Source organism: Neoarius graeffei, chromosome 25, assembly GCF_027579695.1.
Source record: "Neoarius graeffei isolate fNeoGra1 chromosome 25, fNeoGra1.pri, whole genome shotgun sequence".
Classification (NCBI taxonomy): Eukaryota; Metazoa; Chordata; class Actinopteri; order Siluriformes; family Ariidae; genus Neoarius; species Neoarius graeffei.
In genome coordinates, this window is record NC_083593.1 from 21,764,230 (window position 1) to 21,781,839 (window position 17,610).

The window sequence follows — 17,610 nt, forward strand, 5'->3', positions numbered from 1 at the left end:
AGAAGAAGCCGTATCTAAACATGATCCAGAAGCGCAGACATCTTCTCTGGGCCAAGGCTCATTTAAAATGGACTGTGGCAAAGTGGAAAACTGTTCTGTGGTCAGATGAATCAAAATTTGAAGTTCTTTATGGAAATCAGGGACGCCGTGTCATTCAGACTAAAGAGGAGAAGGACGACCCAAGTTGTTATCAGCGCTCAGTTCAGAAGCCTGCATCTCTGATGGTATGGGGTTGCATTAGTGTGTGTGGCATGGGCAGCTTACACATCTGGAAAGACACCATCAATGCTGAAAGGTATATCCAGGTTCTAGAGCAACATATGCTCCCATCCAGACGACGTCTCTTTCAGGGAAGACCTTGCATTTTCCAACATGACAATGCCAAACCACAGACTGCATCAATTACAGCATCATGGCCACGTAGAAGAAGGGTCCGGGTACTGAACTGGCCAGCCTGCAGTCCAGATCTTTCACCCATAGAAAACATTTGGCGCATCATAAAACGGAAGATATGACAAAACAGATCTAAGACAGTTGAGCAACTAGAATCCTACATTAGACAAGAATGGGTTAACATTCCTATCCCTAAACTTGAGCAACTTGTCTCCTCAGTCCCCAGACGTTTACAGACTGTTGTAAAGAGAAAAGGGGATGTCTCACAGTGGTAAACATGGCCTTGTCCCAACTTTTTTGAGATGTGTTGTTGTCATGAAATTTAAAATCACCTAATTTTTCTCTTTAAATGATACATTTTCTCAGTTTAAACATTTGATATGTCATCTATGTTCTATTCTGAATAAAGTATGGAATTTTGAAACTTCCACATCATTGCATTCCATTTTTATTTACAATTTGTACTTTGTCCCAACTTTTTTGGAATCAGGGTTGTAAGTCAGATTATATGCAGATCTGTTCGTGGGTAGTCTAGCAAGATTACAGTCCACAGAATGAGGCTGTCATGGCAGCACTACTTGAACCGGGGATATAAATATGAAAAGTAACCTTCCCCATTCAATGACACAGGAGTACAGTGGTGCTTGAAAGTTTGTGAACCCTTTGGAATTTTCTATATTTCTGCATAAATATGACCTAAAACATCATCAGATTTTCCCACAAGTCCTAAAAGTAGATAAAGAGAACCCAGTTAAACAAATGAGACAAAAATATTAGACTTGGTCATTTATTTATTGAGGAAAATGATCCAATATTACATATCTGTGAGTGGCAAAAGTATGTGAACCTTTGCTTTCAGTATCTGGTGTGACCCCCTTGTGCAGCAATAACTGCAACTAAACATTTCTGGTAACTGTTGATTAGTCCTGCACACCGGCTTGGATGAATTTTGTCCCATTCCTCCGTACAGAACAGCTTCAACTCTGGGATGTTGGTGGGTTTCCTCACATGAACTGCTCGCTTCAGGTCCTTCCACAACATTTTGGTTGGATTAAGGTCAGGACTTTGACTTGGCCATTCCAAAACATTTACTTTATTCTTCTTTAACCATTCTTTGGTAGAACGACTTGTGTGCTTAGGGTCGTTGTCTTGCTGCATGACCCACCTTCTCTTGAGATTCAGTTCATGGACAGATGTCCTGACATTTTCCTTTAGAATTCGCTGGTATAATTCAGAATTCATTGTTCCATCAATGAGGGAAAGCCGACCTGGCCCAGATGCAGCAAAACAGGCCCAAACCATGATACTACCACCACCATGTTTCACAGATGGGATAAGGTTCTTATGCTGGAATGCAGTGTTTTCCTTTCTCCAAACATAACACTTCTTATTTAAACCAAAAAGTTCTATTTTGGTCTCATCTATCCACAAAACATTTTTCCAATAGCCTTCTGGCTTGTCCACGTGATCTTTAGCAAACTGCAGACGAGCAGCAATGTTCTTTTTGGAGAGCAGTGGCTTTCTCCTTGCAACCTTGCCATGCACACCATTGTTGTTCAGTGTTCTCCTGATGGTGGACTCATGAACATTAACATTAGCCAATGTGAGAGAGGCCTTCAGTTGCTTAGAAGTTACCCTGGGGTCCTTTGTGACCTCACCGACTATTACATGCCTTGTTCTTGGAGTGATCTTTGTTGGTCGACCACTCCTGGGGAGGGTAACAATGGTCTTGAATTTCCTCCATTTGTACACAATCTGTCTGACTGTAGACTGGTGGAGTCCAAACTCTTTAGAGATGGTTTTGTAACCTTTTCCAGCCTGGTGAGCATCAACAATGCTTTTTCTGAGGTCCTCAGAAATCTCCTTTGTTTGTGCCATGATACACTTCCACAAACATGTGTTGTGAAGATCAGACTTTGATAGATCCCTGTTCTTTAAATAAAACAGGGTGCCCACTCACACCTGATTGTCATCCCATTGATTGAAAACACCTGACTCTAATTTCACCTTCAAATTAACTGCTAATCCTAGAGGTTCACATACTTTTGCCACTCACAGATATGTAATATTGGATCATTTTCCTCAATAAATAAATGACCAAGTCTCATATTTTTGTCTCATTTGTTTAACTGGGTTCTCTTTATCTACTTTTAGGACTTGTGTGAAAATCTGATGATGTTTTAGGTCATATTTATGCAGAAATATAGAAAATTCCAAACGGTTCACAAACTTTCAAGCACCACTGTCGATCAGCTGTTCACTATTCCCTCACTGTTTATCAGTGACATCAGTATTATCTTTCCCCCTCTACTTTTTTGTTAGAGAAATGGAAACTCAATTTTTTTTTCATATAAACTTTTAATGAAACTAGACAGGGACACTCTAACGAGTGCAAACCCCGCCTTTTCCCTATTAAAATACATTGGGCGAAAATTTCGAAGTTCTGCCATGACCTTGACCTTTGACCTCCAAAATTTAATGGTTTCCTTCCTGGGTGATTGGCAACACATGTACAAAATTTGGTCCAAATCGATCCATTGGTTCTTGAGATATCTTGCAGACACACAGACAGACAGACAGACAGACAGACAGACAGACAGATACACACACACACACACACAGACTGACGCAGGTGAAAATAATAACCCCTCCGACTACTGTCGGCGGGGTTAATAATCTCCAGCCAGGGGCAGCTCCAAGTCTTACTCACTATGTGGAGCTTCCGTGTCTTGCGCCCAAATGATGTCAGAGCACTGCCGGAAACGATCAGCGGGATTTTTCTGATTAGTTAAAATATTTTCAATGGCGGCCTCCATGAAATCATCCTTTCTGCATTGAAACTGACTTTTGGAGATGGATATCTTAGTTGTGTGAGCTCCTTATTTTCAATTATTCACGTGAATCGTTAGTTTATATCATAATCTATCTTCATAACTGTATTTTAAAAATGGGTTTTCTTTTCTATTAACATCGGGGTTGTCCAGCGCTCTATGCGGCGGTGCTTTTGTGCTCACTTTCTGGATCCATGGTGCGGTGCTCCAAGTGATGTTGCCTGGTGGCGTTGCGGTGGCTATGCAGTCAGTGTGGGACATACATCCAAGTGCATTTTGGTGGGATTGTGGGCAGCTACACCACTCGAATTACATCCTAACCCCTCTCCCCCTTTTTTTTTTTTGTAATTGTAAAGCGACCTTGGGTATGAGGAAGGCACTATACAAGTTGAACAACTTATTATTATTATTATTATTATTATTATTATTATTATTATTATTATATACATATGTATAAATCATGCTGTAATATTTATATTTAGTAAATATGCAGGCAATTATAGAAAATCGTGTGCACTGATTGGTCGAGAAATTCAATAATCATCTTGGGCGACTCCGCAAATTGGTGGCCAATCGCTTTCACCGTAAGTGAGGAAGAATTACAAATTATGAAAGAAAATGCTGTTCCTAAAAGCACTAAAGATGTTATGAAATTTGGTCTAAAACTATTCAAAGATAAGGTGGAATTGGGATTTATTTTATCTATTTCAAAACAAAGTATTTTATGTGAGTGGGTGTACACCGACTCACATAAAATACTTTATTTTGAAATAGATAAAATAAATCCCAATTCCACCTTACCTTTGAATAGTTTTAGACCAAACTTCATAAAATCTTACACACACACACACACACACACACACACACACACACACCGATCAGCCATAACATTATTACCACTGACAGGTGAAGGGAATATGTCAGGTGTGAGGTATGACGCAGATGTAAGTGCAGAAACATAAAATAGCGCAAACACACAGGCAAACAGTCCCAAATCGACAGGCAAACTCATAAACGTGAAGACATGCAAAAGGTCAGGCGAGGCACAAACAGGATGTCACAGGCAAAGAGAAAAATGTAAACTAGGAACAGGAATAGAATTCAGATAACCAGGAAACCAATCACAGAATTAAGGCTCAGTAATGTGTTTCAATGAATTCAATACTTCGCACCAGGCGTGCGTCTAAGCAGTCCTTATATAGGTGCACATATTGCTCCTCAATCATGTGCAGGTGCGCATCGTTAATGGCACACGTGTGAGACGTCGCTCGACACGTGCGCAGTCCGGAATGCGCCAGAGTGTTTTTCAGGTGCGCGCGCCAGACCCCCCCCCCCAAGAGCTCCCTCTGGGAGCGAAAATCCATCTTTCTTGGCTCCGATGGGGGCTTGGGCTCAGGCTAAGACTTGTACTCCTGACTTGAACTGGGCTTGGGCTCTGGCGATGACTCTGGCTCTGGACTGGACTCGGGCTCGAGCTCTGGACTAGACTTGGGCTGTGGACTGGACTCAATCTCTGGAGATGACTCTGGCTCTGGGCTGAACTTGGGCTCGAGCTGTAGACTAAACTTGGGCTGTGGACTGGACGCAAGCTCTGGAGATGACTCTGGCTCTGGGCTGAACTTGGGCTCAAGCTCTGAACTGGACTTTGGCTCGAGCTGTGGAGATGATTTGATCTCTGGATTGGATATGAACTCTGGAAATGACTTGAGCTCTGAGCAGGAAGCACGCTCAGACCCTGGACTTGGCTCGGATTCAGGACTGGAAGCGGGCTCGAGCTCTGGGGTGGACTCGAGCTCTGGACTTGACTTGGGCTCTGGACTGGACTCAAGCTCTGGAGATGACTTGGGTTCTGGGCAGGAAGCGAGCTCAGACTCTGGACTTGACTCGGACTCAGGACTGGAAGTGGGCTCGAGCTCTGTTGGCACATTGCTTCGGCCCTTGTTAGGACCCGGCGGAGGTCGCTCAACGCATGTGCACTCCAGAATACACCAGAGAGTTCTTCAGGTGCGCATGCTAAAGCACGCCGGACTGACAGAATAATATTGATTATCTCATTGGAATGGCACCTGCCAAGTGGTGGGATACATTAGGCAACAACAGAACAGTCAGTTTTTGAAGTTGATGTGTTGGAAGCAGGAAAAATGGGCAAGCATAAGGATCTGAGTGACTTTGACAAGGGCCAAATTGTGATGGCTAGATGACTGGGTCTAAGCATCTCCAAAATGGCACATCTTGTGGGGTATTCCCGGTATGCAGTGGTTAGTACCTACCAAAAGTGGTCCAAAGAAGGACAACCGGTGAACTGGCAACAGAGTCATGGGTGTTGAAGGCTCACTTATTCACATGGGGCACGAAGGCTAGTCCATATGGTTCAATCCCACCAAAGAGTTACTGGAGCTCATCGGTACATATATAATAACATATATATAGCTGATCGGTGTATATATATAACATAACCCAGTCCAAGGTATCTGAGTTGTTAATGTTATTAGTATTGTTGTTAACAATATTAATGGTGTTGAATTCTTTTTAAAAATGTCTACAGCCAGATTTATATATGATCTGTACATGTCCATTCTTTTTCTTTGTATTTGATTTCCAAACAGCAGCTCTGCATACAGTACAATATATACAATTTCTATTTGATAATAGCACTCTCACTATGTCTATGTTCATAATTTATTCAAATATCATCCCACTTTACATCAATTTTAGCTTTGTTTATTGCAGCTAATTTGTTTTTTTTCCCCACTTGGCATTTGCAGCAATCATTTGGCAAAAAGTGATTAATTCAGACGAGCATGCATTAAGTTTCTGACACTGTGTAAGACAGCAAATGTCACAGTCAATTAGGATAGCATTGAGTCATTCCACATCTCCCAGATGTAACTGCAGACTTCTGATTTAACTCTTCACTGACCAGCACTGCTGCTTTAACTTACCTCATGTTGTTCAGGAGGTGATTCATATCCAAAACCTGTGTTTAAAGTATGTCACACTGACATTCATCAACTTCGATATGCTTCCAAATCCTCAAGTGCTTTAACGGATGATTACTCTAATAAAATAATTCCATAATTCAAACACAGTCCAGTGTGCAAAATGCAATAAGATCTTGGACCCAGGATCTTTAGGGAAATGTTCATCTTTACAGGGTGCCATTTTGGCTTCATCAGTCTTGCCTTCAGCGTGTCTCATATGTTGTATGATGTTCCTCATCAGAGCCCTATGCTAATGCTTTATTAATTAAATTCCACTTGATTGATTTTTCTGCCCCTATCAGACTCGCCGTGATAGAGCATCTGGCACTTACTAAAGGTCCACTTTCATAATTGAACAGAGTCGTGCCACGCATCAGAAAGAAAACCTGCTTTTCTGCAAATACTTCAGTAAAAGGAAAGCAGATAAGGTAAGGTATATATTCTAGAAATATATATTCTAGAAAAGTCTAAAATGTTGGGAGAGAGGAGTTTAATTTATTAACTTCTTTAGCCAAATTTTAAATTAAAGAAATAATCTGACCCTTCTTTGAGGTGGAATCGTATTGTATATAATGAACAGGAATTGGAATTGTACAAGACTGTATAGAAAATACAAGGAGAAAAGAAGAAGACACTTTGAGATTTGGCGAGAGGAAAGTTGAAGATGGGAGAAAGCAGGAAGAAGGGAGAGGAGAAGAAATGAGAAGATGGAGAGGTAGGAGAAATGAGAGAGGAGAGTAGCAGTAAAAAAAAAAAGAGTTGATGGGGAATATAATGAGGGAGAACACACTTGGGATGAGGGCTGGTTAATGGACCTACACAACTTAGGGTAAGGAACTAATTAGAAACAGGCTTTCATTATGTTTCTGAAAGGGATGGTGTGGGTGCAGGAGAGGGCAGATACAGAAGAAGAGGAAAAGATAAAAGAGGACAAAGAGATCTGACACGGGGGAGATGGAAGCTTTAACCCACACATGCTCTTTATGCAAGTGTGCTTGAAGCTTTTTGAAATGAAGCCAAAGAGAATGACTTGAGAAGAGCTCTGATTTACTGTTTTAACAAAGAACATCCTCAATCAGGGAAAAACCATCAAAAACAATTACATAAATGTTCCTTACCGCTCTCATCCAGTAGGAAGTCATCGCGGTAGCGGAACTTCTCAGGCCCACATGCAACGAAGATGTCTTCATCTCCAAAGAAGTCCTGAAGGCATGTGACCTGTGGTGACAGACAAGCTTGTGATTTATCACAAACACACACAAAACAACTCCTCACAGAACACTGTAAACAGCAGTGAAACTTTCCACAGACCATGTCACCAGACAAGTCAAATCAGTCTACGGTAACTGTCATCCCATTTGACTCCACTTACACAGTGGAGTCAAACTGTGTGCCTTCAGCATTGTGGTACAATGTGTATAGGTAATACAGGGGTTTCAAGACAATACAATCAATTGTTGTACATTGTACAACAAATTACTGTACAGAACTACAGAATGCATCTTCACACTGCTTACCTATCCATCCACCCATTATCTGTAGCCGTTTATCCTGTTCTACAGGGTCGCAGGCAAGCTGGAGCCTATCCCAGCTGACTATGGGCGAGAGGCAGGGTACACCCTGGACAAGTCGCCAGGTTATTGCAGGGCTGACACAGAGACAAACAACCATTCACACTCACATTCACACCTACGGTCAACTTAGAGCCACCGATTAACCTAACCTGCATGTCTTTGGACTGTGGGGGAAACCGGAGCACCCGGAGAAAACCTACGCAGACACGGGGAGAACATGCAAACTCCACACAGAAAGGTCCCTGTTGGCCACTGGGCTCGAACCCAGAACCTTCTTGCTGTGAGGCGACAGTGCTAACCACTACACCACCGTGCCGCCCACACTGCTTATCTACTTCATCATATCTACTTTATCTACAGGAGCGGTGTGAGGATGAATTGGACAGCACAAAGCTGAACAGATGGACTGTGTAAACTGGGTGTAATTTTAAACCATCATTAGCAACATATGAAACTGTAAGAGCACATAATTAAACATTGTGAATAAACAGAACATCTGCTGTGAAGCTAAATTGCAGGCTGTGACTAGGTTGATCCACTTGCAGAAGGTTGCTTGGCTTTAAAAATGAACATCGACACATACATACATACAGTACTGTGCAAAAGTTTTAGTCACCCTCTTTACATGGGCCTAAGACTTTTGCACAGTACTGTATTCTAAACCTTCATTTGTATACATTTAGCTCTAAATCTATAACATTGTTCCTTTCAGAGATGGGACTACTATTTGTCAGTGGGAATACTTTGTGGTTGTGTTAATAGTGGATATGACAGACCTTCAGGGAGGACATAAGTAACCGAAACTACTTTATACTCTAATGATCCAGGGATAGAAAGTTAAAGATGATAAAAATCCAGAAAAATAGTTTTTTTTTAAGATCTTCTCTCTTGTCAGTCTTCATTGAAAGAATAGAAATAAAAACTACGACCATTCATAATGTGTATAATGTAACAACTGCCCTCAAATTTCCAATAGAACAGTTATTCTGGTTGTTTTTTTATTCCCCCCCAGTATGAGCAGATATGTAGGCCTGATGATCCAGTTGAGAATCTGTGGCATAACTTGAAAATTGCTGCACACCAACACAATCCATCTAACTTGAAGGAGTTGGAGCAGTTTTACCTTGAGGAATGGGCAGAAATCCCAGTGGCTAGATGTGTTAAGCTAATAGAAACGTACCCCAAGAGACTTGCAGCTGTAATTGCAGCAAAAGGTGGTACTACAAAGTATTGACTTTGGGAGGCGAATACCTATACACACTCCAGATTTCTGGGGTTTTTTTCCCCCCGTCTTAATTATTGTTCGTGTCACAGTAAAGAAACAGTTTGCACCTTTAAAGTGGTAGGCATGTTGTGTAAATCAAATGGTGCTAACCCCCCCAAAATCCATTTTAATTCCTGCTTGTAATGCGACAAAACAGGACAAACACCAAGGGGGATGAATACTTTTGCAAGATACTGTACTTATCAAACTGCTCTGTGGATGGGGACACTGTCATCCTGGAGAGGAGCATTCCCATCAGGATGTCACGGATGGGTTGGAGGCTGAGTGCTAAAAAAACGTGACTTCAATACTAGTCCTCATTGTGCATAAACGTGGTTCATGTGCTCATGATCATGTGACTTGGTTCAGGATATGAACATGTGGACTGCAGTGGCTGATGGTTGCTGTAGTCCTACGTCATTATCGATGCTAAACTGACACAGGATAGAAACGATCAGTGATCATTCAGAAGAAGTTTGGTCAACATTGCCAGCAAAATGCTCTCCACAGTTTAAGATGGCTGGTTGTCTTTTAATTTGTTGCTCCTCTGTATCTATTGATACTGTTAACTTTTCAACTTTTGCAAAATTTTCAACTATCTTCGTTCTACTTTTAAGTAATAAAAGTTTGGTATAAAACTTTCACATCCATTCGGCAGTGTGTAAATAACATTGATTCAAGTGTTGGACAAAACACTTTCCACTTTCACCCAATTTGTGAACCATCCTACCAGAGAGGGAAGAACAATAGACCTGCTGTATGCTAATGTTAAAGAGGCTTACAGCTCTTCCCCCCTCCCCCCACTGGGCAGGTCAGACCACAACCTGATTTACCTCTTCCCCTGCTATGTGCCTCTGGTGAAGAGACTGCCCACCACATCAAAGATAGTGAGGAGATGGACAGATGAGGCCAACGAGACACTGCAGGGATGCTTCGAGGTGACAGACTGGCAGACACTGTGTGAGCCCCATGGAGACGACATTGATGGGCTCACAGAGTGCATCATGGGATACATCAACTTCTGTGTGGACACCATTGTCCCAACTAGGACTGTCAGCTGTTACCTCGACAACAAGCCGTGGGTAACGAAGGACATCAAAGCCCTCTTAAATGAGACGAAGAGGGCTTTCAGAGCCAGCAACAAGGAGGAGGTGCGAGGAGTACAGTGTGAACTGAGAGCAACGATCAGGGAGGCCAAGGAAAAGTACAGGAGGAAGTTGGAGTGGAAACTCCAACAGAACAACATGAAAGAGGTGTGGAGTGGAATGAAGACCATCACTGGTTACAAGCCAACCAACAGTGAAGGAGTGGATGGCAATGTAGAAAGGGCGAAGGAGCTGAATCTCTACTTCAACAGATTCAATGGCGTGACCCCAACCCACCACCACCACCACTCTTCTGCGGGATGGCTACAACCACACACTTCACATTCTCTCCCCTCCCCCGCCTCTTCTTGCCCAACCTCATCCCCATTTCAGGACCTCGCTCGCACCTCCTCAACAGACCCCCTGGCTGAGCACACACCCCCAAGAAACACCTTCATCCCTCCCCCACCCGTCACCTCCACACAGATCATCAGTGAGGAGCAAGTGAAAAGACAGCTAAAGAGACTCCATGCAGGAAAATCAGCAGGCCCGGATGGTGTTAGCCCCAGGGCCCTGAAGACCTGTGCCCTCTAGCTAAGTGGAGTACTTCAGCATGTCTTCAACATGAGCCTGGGTCTTCAGAGGGTCCCCGTGCTGTGGAAGATGTCATGCCTCGTCCCTGTACCGAAGAAGCCACGTCCCAGTGACCTCAAAGACTACAGGCCCGTGGCATTGACATCACACATCATGAAGACCCTTGAGAGACTCATCTGGGAGCAGATCCGGCCTATGGTCCAACCACTTCTTGACCCCCTTCAGTTCACCTACCAGCCCGGTCTTGGAGTAGAGGGCGCAATCATCTACCTGCTCAACAAAGTCTACGGCCACCTGGACAAGCCAGCCGGCACTGTGAGGATCATGTTTTTTGATTTCTCCAGTGCTTTTGACACCATCCGGCCGGCTTTGCTGGGTGAGAAGTTGACAACGATGCAGATGGATGCCCCACTGGTGTCCTGGATTGTGGATTATTTGACTGGCAGACCACAGTACGTGCGCTTGCAGTGCTGTGTGTCGGACAGAGTGATCAGCAACACCGGGGCTCCACAAGGGACTGTCCTTTCTCCCTTCCTTTTCACTCTCTACACCACTGATTTCAACTACTGCACGGAGACCTGCCACCTCCAGAAATTTTCTGATGACTCTGCAGTGGTTGGACATATTACCGGTGGTGATGAGAGCGAGCACAGGACGGTGGTGGACAACTTTGTGACATGGAGCAGGAAGAACCACCTACAGCTCAACGTGACGAAGACGAAAGAACTGGTGGTCGATCTGAAGAGAATCAGGGCTCCAGTGAACCCTGTTAACATCCAAGGGGTCAGTGTGGACATGGTGGAGAAATAAGTACCTGGGGGTGTACTTGGATAATAAACTGGACTGGTCCAAAAACGTGGACACTGTATACAAAAAGGGCCAGAGCCGTCTCTATTTTCTGAGACGGCTGAGGTCCTTCAACATTTGCCGAACGATGCTACGGATGTTCTATGAGTCTGTGGTGGCCAGTGCCATCCTGTACGCTGTCGTCTGCTGGGGCAGTGACTTGAAGGTGAAGGACACTAACAGACTCAATAAGATTATCAGGAAGGCCGGCCATGTTGTAGGCGTGGAACTGGACTCTCTGACAGTGGTGTTGGAGAAGAGGACACTGTCCAAAATAAAAACAATCTTAGACTGTCCTTCCCACCCTCTACATGAGGAGCTGATCAGCCACAGGAGCACATTCAGTAAACGGCTGATTCTTCCACGCTGCACAACTGAGAGACACAGGAAATCATTCCTATCTGTTGCAGTCAAGCTGTACAATGCCACTATATAACTGTGGTACACTGTCTTACCATGTATACTGTATCCTTAACTCAGGTGCAATATATGTATATAGGAATCATTGTATATAAAATCACTTCATTTTGCTTTTACTTTAAGTTATTGAACTTATTTTAATTTATTTTATTTTTATTTATTCTTTTTTCAGACGACTTTATCTTATATTTTTAGACATGTTTACTTCTTCTTTGATTCAGGAGCTTGGTAGCAAATTTGAATTTCCCTCCGGGGATTAATAAAGTAATTCTGATTCTGATTCGTTTTTGACAAAACATTTGATAGAATTTTATAATTCTATGGTCTTGATTTGTTACATGCAAGTGCAGACATTTATGACAGGTTACTCTTCATGATACAAAAATAAACTAACAAACCTTAGGTTTTAATTTATCAGCCTTAAGAAACTTGGGTAAACGTTTATAATGACTGTAAATGATGCAGTAAGGGCACAACTGATCTGAAATGGCTCGTTGGAATAGGGCTTACGGTGCATTTTATGCAGAGAACTTAATGATCAAAGAAACGTTATATGGAAGAGGCAAGTTGTACTCACAGCTTGAGGCCTGAACTAAAGAGAATGAGAGAGAGCTCTTTCTGCCAAAAGGATGTAGACACTGCTTTAATGAAGTCCTACTTTAATGTGTTCTTGAAGAGATCCACAGCACAGCATCCTTCTTGACATAAGTTTAATCTAGCCATAGATACTCATCACTCTAGTCCTGCAGTTGTCTTCAGGCATGTCACTGCACAAAATTTACAGCTCAGTAATTATCGGCTATAAAAAGAGTGGTGAACGGGTTCTGTATGGCGAGGTTATTTGAGGGGACAGGATACTTTTGAGGGGTTTTTTTCTTCAGATGAAATTACTCATAACAGTTTTAGTAACAGTACCATACAATTATAATGAGTGCCAGTAGAGCGACTGCTGAAAAACAGTGAATTCATTTTCTATCAATGATCATAATACAATCTGCTTCATTCCTACATAACGAACGGTCAACAAACCAAGTGATTCGTGATGCGCTCTTCTGTGTCCTGGAAATCCGTCTTCGGTGCCCTAAGCTAATCTCTATTCTTAAAGCCTTGTACACCGGTACAAAGGTATGCATAAAGGGAGCCAAACACTATTTCAACACCTATGTAGGCTGCTGTCGAGGAGCACCTGAGAGCCCAAGCATCTTTAATGTGTACATGGATTTCGTCATGCGATGTGCCAATTATGAGATCCTAAATGAAGTCCCTCAGACAGGAGCACGTATCGAATTTGTAATACTGAATGAAGTTTCTCCCCATGAACTCCGTACCAGGACTTCGTATGATGTGTCAAGAATAACAGAGCTCATGTACGCTGACGACATTGTAGTCTTCTCTGAGAACTTAAACGACCTGAAGAAAATCCTAGAGATCTATGACAATACTTTCTCAAGATTTGGTCTGCAGATGTCGTACAAAAAGATGGAGATGATGGCTTTCAATGTAGACAAGACTATTCAAGCGAGAAGTAGTCTTCTGACAGTCAACAACACAGAAATTAAGAATGTGAGGCAGTTCTGCTATCTCGGCCATCTAATCACCAACACTGGGAAGTCATCGACGTTTCTACATCACAGGATCGCATCAGCCTTTGAAAAGTGGAACGAGCTGAAACATGTACTCATTGGCCATGAAATCCACCTCAATACACGGATGAAAATCTTGACAGCATGTGTACGGTCTCGGCTATTGTATAGTGTCCAGACATGGGAACTAACAAGTGTCGAACTGCAATAGTTTAATGCTGTGTGGAATGGCTTCTTAAGAAAGATGATAGCCGGGGGCTATGCGAGGAAGAACGCTCCCCCCACAAACCAACGCAAGAGAGGGGTTGACCCTTCATCCCTAGTAGAAGGGGAACTGGACTGGGGGTTCAAGATCTCTAATGCAAACCTGTATGAAATAACCCAGTCACAGTCAATTGAGGATACATGTCACATACAGTACCTCAAATACATCGCACACGTCTGCAGAATGCCTAATGATGCCTTACAAAAAATTGTGCTGTTCGATAAAAGGAGGAGTTGGAAGAAGGTGGAAAATCTTTTAGGGGTCGACAGACAGCAGGCCCTCAAGATGACAAAAAGACGACTTTATGCAGCTGCTGGAGAGCAGATTTACAGGCCTAAAACAGCTGCACCCCAAGGCCGATCATGTGCCAAGAGGGAAGACATCATGATGATGAAGATTGTGGACCAATAATAGTACTGAAACCATTAAACACTGCTTTGCACTGACTGAATTATTTTTCCCCCCTTGATTATAACTTGGTATTACAAATAACCTCTGCTTCTGGCCAGAATAGTGTTAGTGACTGAGCATCAGCACATATTGGTTTGTGTGGGTGCAGGGGAGCAGTATAAATGATGGCACCAGTCATATTATACATTTGGTCTTTCAGCATATTAAAGACTCCTTAATGCATCTTAAAGTGCCCTACACAAAAATACCATTTGGTGATTTTAGTTCACCATTTAACATTCTGCAGCTACACATAACTCAGAAACTGATATATTTATTTGAATCTTTTGTAACCTTTTGTAATCACAGAGTATGCATGACCCGTACATCTAACTTTTATGATACAGGGAAACTGATCCTGCCTTATAAGTCTGCAAAGCTACATTTGACTCTCTGGAAGCATGCATACAGGTCCCCCCCAACATGACTCACTGGTGAAATAAATGTCTCTTGCTAGTGAGGTGCTTTTTACTTCATATGAAGCATTCAGTAGATGCAGTAACTATGCCATCTAGAGCACTAAACCTGCCATATACTGCAGTTTGCTGGATTGGACATGACTTTTTCTTTTGTAAATTTGTCTTCAGTAAATGCTTTGTTGTGGTAGATATGGAGTCTAAGTCAGGAACACTGGACAAAAAGCAGTGATAGATAGATAGATAGATAGATAGATAGATAGATAGATAGATAGATAGATAGATAGATAGATAGATAGATAGATAGATAGATAGATAGATAGATAGATAGAATTCACAAATTACAGCAGGACAGAGAGTTAGAATTATTAATTATAATTAACATCCATCCATTATCAGTACTACTTAACCATCAGGGTTGCAGGGAAAGCTGGAATCAATCCCTGCTGAGTTTGGGCAAGAGGCGGGGTACACCATGGGCAGGTTGCCAATCTACTGCAGGTCTAACAGTACATGAGGCTTGCTCATTGGGAATAGATTAGGGATAAAATTAGCTCATGTTTAAAGTCATTAAAATTCTGTAAAGCTGCTTTGCGACAATGTCTATTGTTAAAAGTGCTATAAAAAATAAACTTGACTTGAAACTTGACTAACACAGAGACAAACAACAATTCACACCTCTGGGAAATTTAGAGTAGGCAGCTGACCTAAGCCTCATGTCTTTGTACTGTGGGAAGAAACCGAAGCACCCGGAGGAAACCCACACAGGCACAGGGAGAACGTGTAAACTCTGTACAGAAAGGAAAGGCCCCAGTCAGTCATGAGATTCAAACCCAGACCCACAGACCCATGCCTCTGGGCAATATAGAACTTGTCTTCTACTGAAATTTACTTGGGCAATATACTGGAATTGTTAGTAGTAATTTTACATTACTGCATTACTGCTGTTAATATGTAAAAAAACAAACAAACAAGCAAACAAAAAACCCCACAACACTATATTAAAATGCAATTTGTAGATGAACTTAAGGACTGGGTGGTGTATTGGTTAGCGCTGTCGCCTCACAGCAAGAAGGTCCTGGGTTCGAGCCCCGGGGCCGGCGAGGGCCTTTCTGTGCGGAGTTTGCATGTTCTCCCCGTGTCCGCGTGGGTTTCCTCCGGGTGCTCCGGTTTCCCCCACAGTCCAAAGACATGCAGGTTAGGTTAACTGGTGACTCTAAATTGACCGTAGGTGTGAATGTGAGTGTGAATGGTTGTCTGTGTCTATGTGTCAGCCCTGTGATGACCTGGCGACTTGTCCAGGGTGTACCCCGCCTTTCACCCGTAGTCAGCTGGGATAGGCTCCAGCTTGCCTGCGACCCTGTAGAAGGATAAAGCGGCTAGAGATAATGAGATGAGAACTTAAGGACTTGTATTCTACAACCCCGATTCCAAAAAAGTTGGGACAAAGTACAAATTGTAAATAAAAACGGAATGCAATGATGTGGAAGTTTCAAAATTCCATATTTTATTCAGAATAGAACATAGATGACACATCAAATGTTTAAACTGAGAAAATGTATCATTTAAAGAGAAAAATTAGGTGATTTTAAATTTCATGACAACAACACATCTCAAAAAAGTTGGGACAAGGCCATGTTTACCACTGTGAGACATCCCCTTTTCTCTTTACAACAGTCTGTAAACGTCTGGGGACTGAGGAGACAAGTTGCTCAAGTTTAGGGATAGGAATGTTAACCCATTCTTGTCTAATGTAGGATTCTAGTTGCTCAACTGTCTTAGGTCTGTTTTGTCGTATCTTCCGTTTTATGATGCGCCAAATGTTTTCTATGGGTGAAAGATCTGGACTGCAGGCTGGCCAGTTCAGTACCCGGACCCTTCTTCTATGCGGCCATGATGCTGTAATTGATGCAGTATGTGGTTTGGCATTGTCATGTTGGAAAATGCAAGGTTTTCCCTGAAAGAGATGTCGTCTGGATGGGAGCATATGTTGCTCTAGAACCTGGATATACCTTTCAGCATTGATGGTGTCTTTCCAAATGTGTCAGCTGCCCATGCCACACACACTAATGCAACCTCATACCATCAGAGATGCAGGCTTCTGAACTGAGCGCTGATAACAACTTGGGTCGTCCTTCTCCTCTTTAGTCCGAATGACACGGCGTCCCTGATTTCCATAAAGAACTTCAAATTTTGATTCATCTGACCACAGAACAGTTTTCCACTTTGCCACAGTCCATTTTAAATGAGCCTTGGCCCAGAGAAGACGTCTGCGCTTCTGGATCATGTTTAGATACGGCTTCTTCTTTGAACTATAGAGTTTTAGCTGGCAACGGCGGATGGCACGGTGAATTGTGTTCACAGATAATGTTCTCTGGAAATATTCCTGAGCCCATTTTGTGATTTCCAATACAGAAGCATGCCTGTATGTGATGCAGTGCCGTCTAAGGGCCCGAAGATCACGGGCACCCAGTATGGTTTTCCGGGCTTGACCCTTACGCACAGAGATTCTTCCAGATTCTCTGAATCTTTTGATGATATTATGCACTGTAGATGATATGTTCAAACTCTTTGCAATTTTACACTGTCGAACTCCTTTCTGATATTGCTCCACTATTTGTCGGCGCAGAATTAGGGGGATTGGTGATCCTCTTCCCATCTTTACTTCTGAGAGCTGCTGCCACTCCAAGATGCTCTTTTTATACCCAGTCATGTTAATGACCTATTGCCAGTTGACCTAATGAGTTGCAATTTGGTCCTCCAGCTGTTCCTTTTTTGTACCTTTAACTTTTCCAGCCTCTTATTGCCCCTGTCCCAACTTTTTTGAGATGTGTTGCTGTCATGAAATTTCAAATGAGCCGACATTTGGCATGAAATTTCAAAATGTCTCACTTACGACATTTGATAT

The 17,610-nt window shown here is 42.6% G+C and overlaps 1 protein-coding gene across 1 annotated transcript in view; it reads right to left on the minus strand.

Annotated features, from left to right (window-relative positions):
- Positions 1-17,610, minus strand: part of dclk1a (doublecortin-like kinase 1a) — a 153,706-nt gene that overhangs the window by 74,454 nt on the left and 61,642 nt on the right. The window contains exon 3 of the mRNA XM_060908449.1: positions 7,324-7,423. Coding sequence (XP_060764432.1) covers positions 7,324-7,423 — 100 coding nt within the window. The remainder of the gene's footprint in view (positions 1-7,323; positions 7,424-17,610) is intronic.